Source organism: Delphinapterus leucas, chromosome 10 (genome assembly GCF_059928025.1).
Source record: "Delphinapterus leucas isolate spDelLeu-1000000601 "Yukka" chromosome 10, BTC_Dleu_Yukka2, whole genome shotgun sequence".
In the NCBI taxonomy this organism is placed as follows: Eukaryota; Metazoa; Chordata; class Mammalia; order Artiodactyla; family Monodontidae; genus Delphinapterus; species Delphinapterus leucas.
The window spans coordinates 39139763-39152762 of NC_143138.1; the positions used below are offsets into that span (position 1 = coordinate 39139763).

The window sequence follows — 13000 nt, forward strand, 5'->3', positions numbered from 1 at the left end:
TTAATATCTATATTATACAAAGAGCTCCTGGGAATTCCCTGGTGGTCCAGTGATTAGGATTCAGCACTTTCACTGCCGTGGCCCAGGTTCAATCCCTGGTTGGGGAGCTAAGATCACGAAAGCCACGTAGTGCGGCAAAAAAAAAAAAAAAGAGCTCTGATAAAGTGATAAGAAAAAGACAAATAATCCACTGGAAAAAAGGAAAAGCGCAGAACTAGTTCCCAGAAGAGCAATCCAAGTGTCTAACAAGAATATGAGACGATATTTAGTCTTACTAGTTGTCAGGGAAATGTACATTAAAGCAATAGCGTGTTACCACTTAATACCCACAGATCAGGACTTCCCTGGTGGTCCAGTGGTAAAGAATCCTCCCTATGATGCAGGCGACACCAGTTTGATCCCTGGGCAGGGAACTAAGATTCCACATGCTGCGGGGCAACTAAGCCCATGTGCCACAACTACTGAGCTCACACTCCTCAACTAGAGAGGCTGCGTGTCACAAACTACAGAGCCCACGCACCCTGGAGCCCACACGCCACAACCAAAGAGAAGCCTATGCTCTGCAACTAAGACCCGACGCAGCCAAAAATAAATTAATTAATTAATTAATACCCACAGATCAACAGAAAAGAAAAACACAAATGACACCTATTGTTTGTGGGAATATGGGTTAAATGGCTCTACTCTCATTCATTTCTGGTGAAAAAGTGTTTCCTTACAGCCATTTGGGAAAACAATCTGGAAAGATCTATTAAAATTGAAATACACACACCCTTTAACTCAACAATTCACACCTGGGAATCAACCCACTTTAAAAATAAATAAAAGCAAGAGCACATAAAGATGGATATGTCCAAGAATATTTATGGTAGCATTAGTCAAGGTGGTGAAAACAAAACAAGACAAAACTGAAAAACAAAAGGAATGCACCTTAATAAGGCAATGAGTGAATAAATGGTGGTGCATCCATGTTGCAGAATATTATACAGCCATTAAAAAGGAGGAATTTAGCACTATGCTAACTGATGTGAAGGGTTAAGTCAAATAAGCAAGAAGAAGAGATATGTATATAACATGGTCACACTTTTATATAAAAATAGTGACAAAAATAATCCTATACATCAGGGGTCCGCGGCCTGTAAGGAACTGAACTGCACAGCAGGAGGTTAGTAGCAGGCAAGCGAGCAAAGCTTCATCTGCCACTCCCCATCGCTCCCATTACCGCCTGAACCATCCACCCCACCACCACCACCCCGTCCATGGAAAAATTGTCTTCCACGAAACCGGCCCCTGGTGCCAAAAAGGTTGGGGACTGCTGCTATATATGTTCCAGGTTTTTTATGTGTGATTCTATCAACAAGTGGAAAGTCTAGAAGGACACATACCAGAGTTTTAACAGTGGTTTTCTGGGGAAGAAAAGTCAAAATGATAAATAAGTAAAAATTTTAAAAGAAAAAAGGCATCTATAATAATAACCATTTTTCCAACTTTTTGTAAATGAACACATTTGGTGTGTGTAAATGCACAGAGAGGCAAATGAAGGGACAAGCACCAATGTTATAATGGTGGGTTTTCTCAGGGTTGGGGGATTTCAGGTGATTTAAATTTTCTCTTTTTCTTTTCAACATGCTTAAATTTTTACAATGATCAACATTAATTTTTTCTTCATTGAGGGAAAAAATGTTGTGTGTGTGGGTATGATCAACAAATCTTGGTATGGGATTGGCATTATGGGATAGGAAGAGGATGGAGCCAAGGAAACTCAATTACCCTCCACTCCCCAGTACCCTCTATCCCCTTATTCCCTCCATTCCCTGGTGCCCTCCATCCCCTTATTCCCTCCATTCCCTGGTGCCCTCCATCCCATGGTACCCTCCATCCCTTGGTACCCTCCATCCTATGGTACCTTCCATTCTCTGGTATCCTCCACCCCCTGGTACCCTCCATTCCCTGGCACCCTCCATTCCCTGGTACCCTCCATTCCCTGGCGCCCTCCATCCCCTGGTACCCTCCATCCCATGGTACCTTCCATTCCTGGTGCCCTCCATCCCCTGGTACCCTCCATCCCTTGGTACCCTCCATCCCATGGTACCCTCCATTGACTGGCACCCTCCATCCCCTCTGCCTGCTTGTTCCCTTCAATCACTCATCACAGTCAGTAAGTAGCTAGTTAGAAGGGAGGAGGGGAGAGCAGGAAAGTGTGATGTCATGGGCACCCAGGGAGAGAGCATGTAAAATGAAGGAGTGCCAAGAGCTTCAAATGCTGCAGAGAAGGCAGGTAAGACAAAGACTGAAACTGTCCCTGCAATTTAGTGACAGGGAAGCCTAAAGACCTTGAGTAGAGCAGATTTAGTGGCATTTAGGCACCAGAGGCCACCCTGCAGAGGGTGAGGGAGCATGAGGGAGCCAAGAGAAAAAGCCCGCTTGGTAGACCAGAAGGACACAGGGGTGGGTAAGGATGATTTGAATTAGATGTCAATTTTAAAATGTGTGAGGGGCTACATGGTTTTTCAAATTTATTTAGGTATACACAAGCATAAAAAGTTGAAATCATAGGTGTAGACAACCCCTTCTGAAAGTGTGGCTGTGAGTGGGATAAAAATGTGATGTCAGGAAAAAAAAATGTGATGGCAGGACCTTGAGGGGATTAGCAGGCTTACTCCAAGAGAGAGAGACTTGAGCCTGTTCATCAGCTTATGGGATGGGGCCAGTTGGGAGGGGGAGGGGGCTGAATACGTTTGAAAAGAGATCATGAGGGGAGCCCCAGAGAGGCCCATGTTCCCAGGCCTGGCTGCACATCAGAATCACTGGGCCCACCCAGAACTACTCAATCAGACTCTCCAGAGGCTGAGCCAAAAAATCTGGACTTTAAATAAGACACTTGAAGAGCATTAAAAAAGATAGCAATTATCTAGGAATAAATTTAACAAAAGAGGGACTTCCCTGGTGGCGCAGTGGTTAGGAATCCGCCTGCCAATGCAGGGAACATGGGCTTGAGCCCTGGTCCGGGAAGATCCCACATGCCACAGTGCAACTAAGCCCGTGCGCCACAACTACTGAGCCTGTGCTCTAGAGCCCATGAGCCACAACTACTCAGCCCGCACACCACAACTACCAAAGCTCGCATACCATAGAGCCCATGGGCCGCAACTACTGAGCCCGTGTGCTGCAACTACTGAAGCCTGAGCGCCTAGAGCCCGTGCTCCGCAACAAGAGAAGCCACCGCAATAAGAAGCCCAAGCACCGCAACGAAGAGTAGCCTCCGCTCGCCACAACTAGAGAAAGCCCGCGCATAGCAATGAAGACCCAATGCAGCCAAAAAAAAAAAAATTAACAAAAGATGTGCAAAACACATTATAGAGAAAAAAATTTTTAATTAACTGAATAAATGTATGTGTGTGAGTATACGCATGAGTGGACACACACACACACACTCACACCATGTTCGAAGACTGGAAGATAAACTTCCAGGATGCAAACTTCTAGTCATAAGATTAATAAGTTTTGGGGATGTAATGTACAGCATGGTGATTATAGCTAATAATACCCTATTACATACTTGAAATTGCTAAGAGAGTAGATCTTAAATGTCCTCACCACACAAAAGAAATGGTAATTATGTGACTGGTTGGAGTGTTAGCTAATGCTATGGTGGTAATCATTTTGCAATTTATAAATGTATTAAATCATCACATTGTATACCTTAAAAATACACAGTGTTATACATCAATTATATCTCAATAAAGCTGGAAAAAAAACAAATTTTGTTAGGTCTCCCCCATCTTATATCTTCTCTTCTTAATATGTGCACATGTGAAAAAAAAAAGAATTAGAAGACTCATTTTTGAACAATGTACTGATCTGTAGATTGGATGCAATCAAATCAAAATCCTCATGGTTTGTTTTTTTTTTTTTGGTAGAATGTGACAGGTTGATTCTAAAATACATATGGAGGGGGCTTCCCTGGTGGCACAGTGGTTAAGAATCTGCCTGCCAATGCAGGGGACACAGGTTCGAGCACTGGTCCGGGAAGATCCCACATGCCACGGAGCAATTAAGCCCATGAGCCACAACTACTGAGCCCGCACGCCTAGAGCCCGTGCTCCACAACAAGAGAAGCCATCGCAATGAGAAGCCTGTGCACCGCAACGAAGAGTAGCCCCCACTCGCTGCAACCAGAGAAAAGCCCACGTGCAGCAACAAAGACCCAACGCAACCAATATAAATTAATTAATTAAATTTATAAAATAAATAAAATAATATGGCGATGAAATGGCCAAGAATATCTTCCTAAATATATATATATATATATATATAGGAATATCGCTCTACTGAATATCAAACTTCATAAAAGTACAGTGATTAGGAGAGGGTAGTATTTTTGCAAGGATAGACAGACTGAAGAAAAGACTAGAAGCTGACACCGAGATGGACACAAGCTGTGATTTATGTAGCACGAAAGAGTGCAGGGAAAGATGAGCCTTTTCGATAAACAGATTGAGTGTTCATATAGGGAAAAAATGAAACTCGACCCTTACCTCACACCATAGTGGGATCATAAAGACAATAAAAGATTAGAATAAAGAACAATAAAGATTATAAAAGGCGATAGAAGGTGAAAGAAAAGTTTGAGGATGAAAGCCTCAGGGTGGTGACAGATTTCCTGATACAAAAGCACCAACCTTAAATGAAAAGTCTGACAAATTTGGCTTCATTAAGATTAATAAATAATTCCATTTGTACAACATTCTAAAACAGGCAAAACTGGGACTTCCCTGGTGGTCCAATGGTAAAGAATCCGCCTTCCAATGCAGGGGACACAGGTTCGATCCCTGGTCAGGGACCTAAGATCCCACATGCTGCGGGGTAACTAAGCCCGTGCACCACAACTACGGAGCTCACATGTCTCAACGAGAGAGCCTGCACGCCCCAAACTACAGAGCCCACATGACCTGGAGCCCGCACACCACCACAAGAGAGAGAAAAACCCACACGCCACAACTAGAGAGAAGCCCGCGCCCCACAACGAAGAGTCCCCATGCCGCAATGAAAGATGCCACATGACGCAACGAAGATCACGTGTGCTGCAACTAAGACCCAATGCAGCCAAAAAAATAAATAAAATAAATGTTAGAAAATAACTGCAAATATTAAAGAAGAGAGGTACTTCTTTAAAAAATAAATAAATAAAACAGGCAAAACTACCCCATAGTGTCTAGGAAAGCATACTGAAAATGATCAAGAGAAGCAAGAATGAGATTGCACAGAAGTCAGGGTGGTGGTTCCACGTAGGGGAGGAGGGGCTGAGGCTTTGAGTCGAACAACATTCTTTTTTTTTTTTTGGCCAAACCGTCTTAGTTCCCCAACCAGGGATTGAATCCACGACCCCCTGCATTGGAAGGGCGGAGTCTTAACCACTGGACCACTGGGGAAGTCCCCAGTGTTCTCTTTCTTGACCTTGATGAGGTTACAATGGGAGTTGGCTTTGTAATAATACATTAACTTATACATTTATGTTTTATGCTTTTTTCTGTATCTATAAAGGTTTTAAGGGAAAAATCACACTTCCCGTGTGATTCTGATGAGCAACCACGTCTAGGCACCCCTCATCTAGAGCCTCAATGGAGTGGCACTGTAATAGCCACGTCTGTTTCAGGTGATAGAATCTAATCCTGACTCACAGATCTCAGACATCAACTCACAAATCTGAAAAACCCAGGGTAGTTTCAGGAATGGTTGGTTCCAGATACTCCAATGAGATTATTAGGAACCTCCCCTCTTTGCTCGGCTTTCCTCCTTATCCTGCAGGCTCTCGACCCCAGGACAGCCCTCACAAGTCCAGGCTAAGTTCTGCAAGGTGAGCCACATGAGCAGAAAGAAAACGTCCCCTTCTCTGGCGTCTCATCAATAGTACTGGGTTGGCTCTCCCTGGACTGAACAGGGTCACATGCCCACCCCTGACCAACTGATGTAGCCAAGAATCTGAAGTATGATTGCCCAGATGTGAGGGTAGAGTCAGCCTCACCTGAATCATATTACCCATATGGGAGAAAAAATGAAGTTTCCTCCAAGGAATAAGTGGGTGTCATTACCAACAGAAAAGGGAAAAGATGCTTGGGCAGAACAATAGGGATCAATGGGCTAGAAGCCCCAGTGGGGTCAGGGGAGAGGTGTGGTAGAGGAAAGTGGGCAGGGGTTGGGGGAGGTGATTGTCACTAAAGAGTGGGACGTCTGAATTGTAATTTCAGAGGTGGAGCAGTTTCGGGTGATGACAGGGTCCAAGGTGTGGCCTTGGTGGTGGGTGGCAGGGCTGTCAAGGAGCCAAGACCCCAGGGTGTTGGAGGCTCGAGAGCTCATGCCCAAGTCTTCATTAGTAAGGGTGGAACCCTAATAAAATGTGGGCACATGTGACTCAGTCTCAGAATGGTATCTGACACAAGAAATACAACCCAATAGCCTAAAGTAATTAACAAGCAATTTCATTCTTTAGTCACACCTCTCAAGGGATTTAAAGGGAGTCAAATACATAGTTCAAAGCCACACTAATTAAAATCTCCTCATGCCCTGGAGCTACTCAATCTCTATCTCCCACCAAAAAAAAAAATAAAGCGATCAAAAATGCTCCTCGTCCATACCCAGCTCAACTCAGCCACTTTCCCACATGGAAGAATCAGGCTTCTTTAGGAAGGGAAGATGGAGGGAGGAGAAATTGGACCAATAATTACAGGACTCTTTTATGTTTGGGGGGGAGGGGCACATGTCTATGCCAGCCTCTCACTGACCATTTTTGCCCCATCACAAGGAGAGTGGCCTAGAAGGTACGTAAGAACAGCCACTGGGAGGGCCGCCACGAGGTGCCACAAAATGAACAGGAGTTTTTACACTTGTGGTCTCCAAACCCACCCCTCTCTTTGTGAGCCTCCATCTCAGAACCTGGAATTAATGTTGAATAAGCAGGAACAATCATGGCAGAAGCTCAAGCAGGAGCCACTTTCTCCTCTCAATAACAGACCTAGTAGGTTTTTTAATTTACTTTAACAATAAACATGGACTTGTTTTATTCAGTATAATAAATCGAGAATTAACATTTTGTTTGTTTGTTTCTTTGTTCTGGCTGTGTGTGTGGCTTGTGGGGATCTTAGCTCCCAGATCAGGGATCGAACCCAGGCACCCTACAGTGGAAGCACAGAGTCCTAACCACTGGACTGCCAGGGAATTCCCCAAGAATTAACATTTTGAGGAAAATCATTCTGAGGCTATCAATGACACTGGTCAATTCTGGATCTTCGACTTTAAGTCTAACAAGCGGTAATGCAAATTTAAATAATAATGAAGTACTATCTCTCACCCATTAAACAGGAAAAAAAGTAAAATAATAAAACCCAAAATTGGTGAAGTTATTGGGAAAAAAGTACATCCATACATTATTAGTACAATCCTTTTTGAGGAGAGAGGTGATCTGACAATACTCATCAAATTCCGTATAATATTTATTCATAAAATCGTTCAAAAGATGAAGAAAATCACACACCTTCTCATGCTTCACCACTATCAACCCTCCAGGGCTGGGTATAGATTGTCTTATCTTTTTTTTCCGACTTTTTGTATCCTAGTAAAATACACATAACATAAAATTAACCATCTTAACCATTTTTAAGTGTACAGTTCAATGTAAGTACATTCATATTATTGTGCAACCATCTACCTCCAGAACCATTTTCATTTGGCAAAACTGAAACTCTGTAGCCATTAAACAATAACTCCCCATTGCCCCCTCCCCTCAGCCCCTGGAAACCACCATTCTACTTTCTGCCTCTATGAATTTGACTATGTTAGGTACCTCTTATAAGTGGAATCATACAGTATTTGTCTTCTTGTGATGGGCTTATTTCATTTAGCATAATACCCTCAAAGTTTACCCATGTTGTAGCATATGTCAAAATTCCCTTCCTTTTTAAGGCTGAATAATAATACATTTTATGTATACACCACATTTGCTTATCCATTCATCTGTTGAAGGACACTTGGGTGGCATCCACCTTTTAGCTATTGTGAATAATGCTGCTATGAACATGGGTGCTCAAATATCTCTTCAAGGTCCTACTTTTAACTCTTTGGGGCATATACCCAGAAGTGGAATTGCTGGGTCATGTGCTATATTGTCTCATCTTTTGGGGGGTATGGCCTGGCTTCCGAATTAGAGGGTATTAAGAGGTTGGAGGGGATTGGCTGTGTGACCTTGGGCAGGTTACTTTCCCTCTCTGAGAGCAGATTCATGTTTCCAAACAGGAACTTCTGTTAACCACACACATTCCCAAGCCCATTTTCCTGGGAGATTCTAATTCAGTGCCTGTCCTGGGACCCAGGAATTCTGAATTTTTTTAAAAGAGCCTCAGGTGATTTTTATCATCATACAGGTTTGGGAATCACAGGGCCCGAGGAATTCCAAAGGCCGCTGTAGCTGTGACTATGACTTCAGTGGTTAAGAGAGTAATGTGGAGTCCTACTGACTGGGTTAAATTCCTGGTCGCCAGTTACCAGCACCACCTCCATTTCATCCCCTAAAGGAGGGTAATGGCGCCTACCACAGGACTGTTGCATTAAGTAAATGGAAGTGAAAGAAAATAAAGATTTAGCATTTACCTAGTACTCAAAAAAGTTCTCGAAAATCTTTGCGTTATTCCCAGTGGTCCTCTCCTTCAGCCTGGCTGACCCTCTCGCAGCGGGTAGGTTCCTGTCGCCACCTGGTGGTGAGACTAAGTCAGTGCATTCACACAGCCTTTCCCCCAGTCCCCCACCCAACTCTGCCCCAACTCCCCCCCTGCCCATTCCATCCCAAGCTCACCCTACTCAGAAGCCTCAAGTCCCTCCGTAAGGGTGGAAGACCAAGGCGGGAGGGCCTGAGGTCTGAGGGTCCCAGCAGCCCCGAGAGTCCATTCCACAGCCTCAACCTAGTGATGGTGAGTCATTGGCACAGCTCTGCCTCCCTGGATGGTCCTGCACAGGCTGGTCTGTCCTGCCCCCTCCTTAATAGTAAGGATGGAGCTGAGTACCAGCTCTGTGCTGGGGGCCTTACAGACATTGTCTCATTCAGCCCTCACATAAAGTAGAGGGACTTATACCGTTTCCACAGATAAGGAAATTGAGGCTCAGAGAAGTTAAGTGACTGGCACACAGTCACACAGCTTGCAATGGCAGAGCCAAGTCTCAAACCCAGGTGGATCTTAAACCACGGCTATTTCTACCAAGCTACAAGGCCTCTAAACTAGTGATTCCCCACCTTGGCCGGACATTTAATTCACCTGGGGAACCTTAACGACTACTAATGCCTGGGCTCCACCCCAGAGATTCTGGTTAATTGGTCTGGGATATGGCTTGAGCACTGCGGTTTTGTGAAGTTCCCCTAAGTATTCTTGTGGGCAGCCAGTGAGAACCACTGCTCTAAATTCACCCATTCTGGGCTTCCCTGGTGGCGCAGTGGTTGAGAGTCCGCCTGCCGATGCAGGGGACACGGGTTCGTACCCCGGTCCAAGAAGATCCCACATGCCGCGGAGCGGCTGGGCCCGTGAGCCATGGCCACTGAGCCTGCGCGTCCGGGGCCTGTGCTCCGCAACGGGAGAGGCCACGACAGTGAGAGGCCCGCGTACCGCAAAAAAAAAAAAAAAAAATTCACCCATTCTGTTTTGTGTTTCTTGGGGCTCTGGGGGTAATGGCAAACTTCCCATAAGCGATCTGAACCGAGGTGTTCCGCTTCCGCCAGCCTCACAGATGCAGTGGAGGGCGAGAGTGCCACGTGACAGTCCAAGCCTGGAGCAGAAGTCCAGGTTCTACCGCAGGGAGGATAGTGGAAGGTGTGCTCCCAGGCGCGCCAGCACCCACTCTGGAGCGAGGCCTGAGGATGTGGGGCCCCGCGTTCTGCTGCGTACTGGCTGTGTCCTTGGGCAAGTGACTGCACCTCTCTGTGAAGTTGCGGGTATGGAAAACATGTATGAAAGTAGCATCAACCGCATAAAATGGCTGAGTATTAAATGAGCTAATTAAGAGAAAACCCACTTAGAACAATGCCCGGAACCCAGCAAGCTCTCAATAAATGTTACAACTACTGCTGCTGCTATTATTATTATTCCTGACTCTGACAATAGCTCCCCGTGTGGACTACTCACCAATTGATCAGGAGCAGCAAAAACCCTCTCCCGTTTTATAACTACTATTCTCTCAAATCAAAAACAGAGCCCCGCCCAGAGGCGGGCACATGACTCGAGCTGGCCAATCAGAGTACCTCCATTCTCAGACTCAAACCGACAGATCCGGGGGTAAGCAAGTGACCAAGTAGAGCCAGTCAGGCCCCCACCTGGGGGAACTGATGTGGTCAGGGAGCCATCAGAGGTCACCTTTCCTGCTAACGCAGAGGAAAGCAGAGTGAGAGAGAGACTTGGGGACTCCTTTTGAGCCCCTGGGTACAGCCATGCCTGAGGTGAGACTGCGTCTACCTGGCCCAGTTGAGGGGCCAATCAGTTCCCTTTTGAGCTTATGCTAGTTTGCACTGTACTTCTGTCACCTGCCATCAGCAGAATCCTACCTGGCTTTAGGTTGGGTTCATAGTCCCTGATCACCCCCCAAGGATTCAGCTGAGATGCTGTCCAGGAAGTGGCTTCTTACGTGGAGGTTGTGTCCTGAAGGCAACTCTCAAATTACTTTAATTGCCCATAAGTGAAAATTGCACATAGCAGAATTGCCCTTGACAATCTCTCATAGATTGACGAGGACTAGAATGCAAAGTGTTTTCCTGGACTTATAACAGCCATCATTGGGACAATAAGAAAAACTTATTGGTCTTTGGCCAAGGGTATGCCAGAGTTCATTATACTATTCTTTCAAATTTACTATGTGTAAATTTGAAATTGTTTCAAAAATAAAGAAAAAAATGAACATTGGAGGAAAAACTAAAGAAAAAAATGAACATTGGAGGAAAAACTAAAGAAAAAAATTTTGAAGAAAAATATCTCGTAAGTTGCCTGTCAGATACTGTACCTGCCACACGTGAGCACCACACTGGAGACACAAATGGACTCTGAACAAGTGCCGGGGCGGTGCTCCACCAGGGGTGCAAGGAGTCCACATCTCTTCCCCTGAGCACTGGGTGGAGAGACAGGCGTTTAAGGACCCATTTGTGCCAGGAATCTGTATCTTTAAACACTAGAAACACTAGACTCACATGTCGTGGGACCAAGACAGAAAAAGAGACAGGCAGGGTCTTCCTCTCATCCCAGTTCACAGCACCTGAGATAGTTCTCGGTCTCTGTCTCTGTCTCTCTCACCTCATTCAGTTATTCATCACATGCTGTGGACCCTGGAGAGACAGCTGTGAATGGGATGGACAAAGTCCCTGGCCTCATGGAGCTTGTCCTCACAGCTCATGTGACATTATTCAGAGAAGTGTGGGGAACTACCCAACAGTGAAATAGCATCTACCTTTCTTGAGGGCTTCCTGGAGATGGTGCTATATTGAGTGGCTCTCAAACTTGAGTGGGTATCTGAATCCCCAGAGGATGTGCTAGAATGCTGATCGCTGGGCCCTACCCCAGAGCTGCTGATGGTCAGAGGTGAAATCTGAGAATCTGCGCTTCTGACATGTTCTGGAGTGACGCTGATGCTGCTGGTCTGGGGAACCCACTTTGAGAACCAATGCTTTACTGAGAGGAGTAATTTCAAGAGTGAGAGTTTCAGGCCCCACAGGAGGCTCTGATCACTCAAGGAACTTTTAAAACTACTACTGCCCAAGACCCACTCCATACCAATTAACTCGGAATTTCTGAGAGGTAAGACCAAGCATCAGCACTTTTTAAAGCCTCCTGAGCTGAGTGATTCTAACACACAGCTGTGGTTGGGCATCATGACCCCCAAACGAACCCAAACCCAGACTGAACTTCAGTTTTACCCAGATTTGCCTTCAGCTTGGTCCAGACATCTACCAGTTGCAGGGCCTTGGGCCAGCCCTGTGCTGGGCCGTCTGCAAACTTATTACCAATCACACAGTCCTGCAAGGCCTCTATCATCATCCCATTTTATAGATGGGAAAACTGAGGGTTATGTCCACCTGGGGAAGAAAGCAGCAGAGCAGGATTCTAACTCAATAGTGCTCAGCTTTCCTCTTCTGCCTGACGCCACTTTGCCTCAGTGTTTCCCAGGAATGCATGGCATTTGGGGCTAGACCACCGTGCCTGTTTCCCACATTACAGGACATCTAGAATCTCGAGCTCCTGCCTCTAAACACCATGAGCAAACCACACACACACACTCCGCTGTCATTGTGACAATTCAAAACACCCCACACGACTTCCCTGGTGGCGCAGTGGTTAAGAATCTTCCTGCCAATGCAGGGGACATGGGTTTGAGCCCTGGTCCGGGAAGATTCCACATGCCGCAGAGCAACTAAGCCCATGCGCCACAACTACTGAGCCTGTGCTCTGGAACCCACAAGCCACAACTACTGAGCGCACGTGCCACAACTACTGAAGCCCGCATGCCTAGAGCCCATGCTCCGCAACAAGAGAAGCCACCGCAATGAGAAGCCTGCACACTGCAACAAAGAGTAGCCCTCACTCATCGCAACTAGAGAAAGCCTGCGCGCAGCAACGAAGACCCAACACAGCCAAAACTAAATAAATAAAAATAAATAAATAAACAAAACACCCCATACATTTCCAAATGCCTCACCTGAGTACCACTGCTTCAGACACTAAGCCCCAGGCATATCCCAGAACACTTAAATGTCCCTTCCTAAGTCTGCCTGACACCTCCAGTGACACCTAGCCCTGCTATTAGATTCTTCCAATTTCTGACTTAAAATCCAACCCTGGTATAAACTTCAGCTCAAAACCTCACCCCAACCTGACTCTAGCCATAATCAAGTTCCTGAGTTGCTTGTTAAACCTAACACCAACCTCACAACCTTCCTAAAACCTGACTTCCAGACCCAGTCCTTCAGATGCCATCACTG

General features: G+C 45.7%; 1 protein-coding gene across 1 annotated transcript in view; it reads right to left on the bottom strand.

Moving 5' to 3' along the window:
• The window catches only part of LOC111178729 (uncharacterized), a 176143-nt gene that overhangs the window by 140835 nt on the left and 22308 nt on the right, over positions 1 to 13000 (bottom strand). The window contains exons 6-9 of the mRNA XM_089919870.1: positions 11032 to 11136; positions 9674 to 9959; positions 8644 to 8744; positions 7532 to 7609 (exon numbers count right to left, since the gene is read on the bottom strand). Coding sequence (XP_089775996.1) covers positions 9763 to 9959; positions 11032 to 11136 — 302 coding nt within the window. The 3' untranslated portion in view covers positions 7532 to 7609; positions 8644 to 8744; positions 9674 to 9762. The remainder of the gene's footprint in view (positions 1 to 7531; positions 7610 to 8643; positions 8745 to 9673; positions 9960 to 11031; positions 11137 to 13000) is intronic.